Source organism: Mizuhopecten yessoensis, unplaced genomic scaffold (genome assembly GCF_002113885.1).
Source record: "Mizuhopecten yessoensis strain PY_sf001 unplaced genomic scaffold, ASM211388v2 scaffold1143, whole genome shotgun sequence".
Classification (NCBI taxonomy): Eukaryota; Metazoa; Mollusca; class Bivalvia; order Pectinida; family Pectinidae; genus Mizuhopecten; species Mizuhopecten yessoensis.
Window position 1 is genome coordinate 43,981 of NW_018403899.1, and position 5,494 is coordinate 49,474.

The 5,494-nt window shown below is 34.2% G+C and overlaps 1 protein-coding gene across 1 annotated transcript; it reads right to left on the reverse strand.

Moving 5' to 3' along the window:
* Nucleotides 1-993: 993 nt before the first annotated feature.
* On the reverse strand, nucleotides 994-3,662 carry LOC110457372. Its single transcript, XM_021508618.1, has 3 exons — nucleotides 3,529-3,662; nucleotides 2,592-2,960; nucleotides 994-1,405 (listed from the first exon to the last, which is right to left on the reverse strand). Exons 2-3 carry the CDS (start codon nucleotides 2,941-2,943, stop codon nucleotides 1,386-1,388), a joined length of 372 nt encoding a protein of 123 aa, XP_021364293.1. The 5' UTR covers nucleotides 2,944-2,960; nucleotides 3,529-3,662; the 3' UTR covers nucleotides 994-1,385.
* Nucleotides 3,663-5,494: the final 1,832 nt, after the last annotated feature.

The following is a 5,494-nucleotide window of genomic DNA, read 5'->3' on the forward strand; positions in this document are numbered from 1 at the left end:
GATGTATATTAAATGGAAATTCAAGAGATGTTCCAAATTACAACAAGGGGTCATGAGAGAAACATGAAAAGCAGCTGGGGGAAAATGTCTTAAGTAAATGAGTGTTGGCAGGATAAAAAAGGATAGGATCAAAAAGGGCAAGATAAGCATTGTCAGTTTCCTCACATTTTACTAATACCACGCAAACCATGGTTAGCTTAGTTTTTAAAATGCACTAAGTAAAGGTCATAAATATATAACGAATGTTTTAGCTGTGATCATATATCTATAGTACAGTTTTGACGTGTTTTATATGTAGAGCTATCGTGCAGTAAACTCACCACTTAATGTTTTACACTTAAAAACGCAAGGTTCAATTGTTGTTAAAGAATATGACAGAAAAAAAGACAAACATTACTGAAAAAATTAAAAGGTAATTTATCAATCTGATATAAGGATACACTCTACCTCGTGTAGTTTATTATAGTAGAGTACAAAGCAATGGTCGTACTGTCAACGGAGGGGATTTAATAATAAATCATAGTACCTTGACCTAGATATATGCAGCTCTTCCACGAATTACGATTAAAATAGACTTGACATTTGAAACCTTTGTAAACAGGTAAAACCGAATTCAAACATAAAAACATATAATTAAATAACCTATATATGTACATGTACATATATACGTACATGTAAAAATTACCTATAACCAATATTTTTATTTATTTTTCTTATAACAGTGTATTTTGATTTTGTTTAATAATTAAAGATATTAATTAAGTACACATTGCTAAAAAGAATAAATAGAAACATAAAAGGGTGTTGACGTAGGGTTGGGTGTATGTTATTGGATAAGAGTTCGATTCACTTGACCTAAATAACTACACATAACGAGATTTAAAGTAGAGATCTATTTCACATACGTTAAACTTGTTGTTATATTTGGGTAGATACTATGCTGTTTTATCATGAAAAAATAATTTGGCAACAGTGAAAATAACATACACATCAAATGTTTTAATAAATTTAATAAACTACTTAAAATTGAATACAGTATTACATTTCAAAATGTCCTGCAAAAAGGTCTGAGGTACATGCAGTTCCAGCCCTTTCAACATATTTGTGATCATGTTTTCATCCAGATATACAAATAATCGCCTTATGACACATACGATGATGTTAGCTTTATTTAATGCTTGATGGATATGTGTTGTGAGGCTCAAACCCTAATCTACTACAAACTCCAATATCTTTCTCTGCTGTACTATTTTCAAGCATATTTTACAAACAAAACACTGGTAACAATATTATTATACTGACAAAAAAATCTAAATGTCCAATGTTTGTTTTCAAAAGACTGATGAGCAGAGTAGAATCAAATCGAGGTGCAGGTAAGGGTTTGTTTACCGTATCGAACCAGCATCTGTAAAAAAAATCATGATTATAGACAATAATAATAAGTTTATGATTCATGTAATGTACAAGAATATTAAGTAAATCATTCGGAAACTTCATACTATTAGTGTTGATTATTTAATCTGTCAGAAACTTTGACTGATATAATTCAAAACTATGTCTAATTCTACCACGTTTTGAGATGTAACGACACTTTTCTTTCGTTAATTACCATTTATTACCGGATGACAGACCATGCGCTCGCGTGTATTATTTTTTATCAGACCATGCACGTGCAACACTCTTCTACAAAGCTCTCAAGCAAACGCAAATAAAGCGAGCCGCGGAACTGGTTTCATTTGTATAATGAGAGTACCGTACCTGCATTTCGTTTTGAATGTATCGGAAGATTTGTTAGCGGACGAACAGAAGAGTTGCCATTTAATCTCTAGATCTACCTAAAATCTGGCATACTAACGATCAGAATGTTCCGCTGAACTTACCACGAAATGTTACATGATATATTAAGTGTTAATCTGTCAAAGGCTGATTTCAGGTGTTGACAAGCGATATAAATAGATTATTGATTTGATTGATTGAAATATACATCAGGTATAAAGCATGACGTCAGTGTTAATTGCTAATCTTCTGTCGTAGATATGCCAACTGAAAACGAACAAATCCTTCCCAAAAATATTCAGGTTAAATAGACAAAAAGGGCGACTACTCCGCGAGTTAGAAATGAAAGACAAATGGGCATCACGTGACAAATGGTAGCGCGTGCGAGCAAAAGAACAGCATCTTATATCTAGGTCACCTTGCATATACAATGTAATAGGTGTATAGCCAATGGTAGATAAGAACAAGACTTTCAATACATTGTACTTGGTAATACTTTGATAGATACATTCATCATATATTTGTATAGTATGATGGAAAATATCACATCATGATTAGAAAAGTTTGCGGAAATGATCAACGCAGACTTTAACCTTCGTTAATGCTTTTTCAAATATTTTCTCATCCTTATAATTCATTGATGCCGTGATATTTAAAATGGTTTTAATCTACAGGAAATGAATAAACAGTTCAATTCAAATATTTTTGGCTTGAGTATTTTTATCTTTTACAAGCAAATATTGCACAATTATGAGAGTGGAATACAATGCATAATATTTGCTTATAATACAAAGAAAAATTCGACATAAACATACCTTTCTTTTCGGTGCTAACTTGTTCCATAATCTTCTTTGATTCCTCTCGTACAAGTGTGGCCATTCGTGGAAAGACATTTGCCAGTTTCTTTGCAAATGGTTCGTAATCTTCATAACTGATATAGTTTTCTCCCAACAGCAGTCTCACCAGATCGCCAACACTGCTGATGCCGTCAATCTGTACATTTGATAGGGGGGCATCGTTTGAAAACAATAGTAACAGATTATTCCAATCGTTCATCATGCTTCTACAGGGTGCTATTTCCCGACTCAATTTTGTCACCATTTTGTTGTGAAGATCCGGTACTTTTTGTGAATACTTGAACTCACTTCTTGAAGTGGCGGCCTCCATAATATATTTTCTTTATCCTGAAAAACAAGGATCATCACTGCAGATCACATGGTTTTTGAAGACATTCAATGACGTAACATTTACAAATGTCAATTGACTTTTATTACACGATAAATAAAAGAAAAACGTTAGATAATTCAAACAGTTACTCAAAATCAATCAAACATTTACCGGAGTTAAATCAAACAGTTACCCTGCATAAAATAACAGTTACAGAAGATAACGTAAACAGTAACCCGACATAAGTCAACAGTCACAAGAGATAATTAATCAGTAAAACGACATAAATCAAACAGTTTCTCGAGATAAAACGAACAGTTACCCGAGACAAATTAAACAGATACCCGAGTCAAATTAAACAGATACCCGAGTCAAATTAAACAGATACCCGAGATAATTCGAGCAGTTACCCGAGATAAATCAATTACCCGAGAAAAATCAACAGTTACCCAAGATAAATTAAATAGTTACCCGAGATAAATCAAACAGACAGCCGAGATATTTCATTTAATTATAGACTTTCAAAATGATAAAAATGTTCTGGTGCCTTGTCACCACTAGTAATTACCTTACTTATGTACTTACTTGATGTCTTTCTGTCCAACGCACAGTGCTAATTGTAACAACAGTCAGTACTGAATACAGCGCTCGACGTTGTTGTAAGTGGTAAGCCCCTATACTTGTCAAATAGGTCTTCTGCACAATATATATACATATACCAAACCGAAAGTACTAGTCGGAAAATAGATAATGCATTTTTGCAAAGAAACGGGTAGATGATGTCATCAATATAACTCGAACAATAGGTCAGGTATTCCCTGTTTTGCGTATGATTATATGCAATATTGTAAAGTACGTTTGAGTAATGAATATATATAACTTCCTGTATACATTTTATGAATATTTGTCAGGTCAAGAGGTCACAGACCAAGCCGTATTATTCCTATTAAAATGTGCCTTCTGGGAAACAACTCACATCACAGAATCATATCTCAGTGTTAATAGCAGGCCTTGCTCACCTAGTTCTGCCGGAAGTATCTCATACGTAAGGTTAAACAAATGCAGTTTGATCTTTTGAATAATGATCCATATAAATACAATGTATGTAACATATTTGTTTCTCAAGAAATTTATGTATGTTTACAGACCAGTTAACATAACAGTTCGTGTAAAAATCTGATGTGTTTTGTTAGATAAATCAAACCCATACAAACCGAAACTAGTCTTGTTCATACCACATGTACTGTAAAAATATTAATTTGCCGAAATTCACCCACTTATTCGAAGAGATAATTCGACATTGGTAATAATTTTAGTCATCTATTTAATATAGGTAAGTGCTCCTCAACAGTTTGTTATACTGCATTTCTCTGAATAATTAGTCATTTAAAAAACAGATGGAAAGATAAAATGCTAGAATAAGGAACTATCTGATAACTTATATTGTGGGTTGTACATTTCAATAGAGGTAACCCACAGACGATGTATAAGAATATAAGATGTGGTCAAAGTTCTGGTGGTCAGCGATGAGCTACCACTAACAAAATATCTTGTTTATGTGAGAATTTGTTATTTAGTTAAAGATTCATAACCAAATATCACAAACAGCAAATTACACTGTAGACTTGGAGAACTTCTGGCCGCAGTTACGATTCACGAAATACTACAAATTCACAGAGTATATAATGGACACCCCCCTCCATTTTTCGGTGACTGACAGACTAAAACTAACCGCCGAAATCTAAACTGGCATGTTAGTGACCCAGTGGTAACACTGCCAGTCTCGGTTTACCTATGTAAACCCACCAATAGAGTAAACTAGGTGTGATTTCTACAATACATGAACCCATATAATTGGTATTATTACCCATATTTAAAACACCTGTCCCCGGTTTATTCTACGGACAAAATAGCTCGAACTAGTATACAGTAAAGAACTGACCATTCCGGTTTACATGAGATGGTCTACCATTGCCCACAGTGTAGGTGTACATCTCATATATGAACCGATATATGATAAAGAAATCTCAACCTTTGGAATGAGCCTGTCAGCCATCCGCCACTTGAGGGTCACTAAAACCACTCACCGCCACCTATTAGAATGATATGTTTAAATGACTAACAGGCTAACCTAAAACATCCTGGAAAATTACCTTGTGCACACATTATAATGTTCAGAAATACATTCCTCCTTCCTTTAACAAAGTCTTCGACCCCGAAGACACACGAGACCCTATACCACCTTCTGTGGGTATATATCGTCGGGCACCAAATGTAACAGGAGAGGAAAAATGCACGGCCAGACCGGGGTTCGAATCCGGGACCTTCCGAACTCTAGACAGACACTCAACCAATTGAGCTATCTGGTCGCCAATGATCGACCCAGTCCAGTACCGCTACATACATATGCAAGAGTTAGACTGCCCTATCGTCACACTTCCATTGCTATACTGAAGTTATAATATCTTTTCTGTTTTCTTTCTCAAAAGATTACAGCTTTAGATTTTTTTCAATGTTAATACTGAGGTACCATATTTAATAGCAATGTTTG

Bases quoted from the DNA above. Each gene is read 5' to 3' on its own strand.
- LOC110457372 (XM_021508618.1), bottom strand. From the start codon at position 2,943: ATGGAGGCCGCCACTTCAAGAAGTGAGTTCAAGTATTCACAAAAAGTA. The intron at 1,406-2,591 runs GTATGTTTATGT...TTTTTTTTACAG, and splicing joins AGTTAGCACCGAAAAGAAAG to ATGCTGGTTCGATACGGTAA.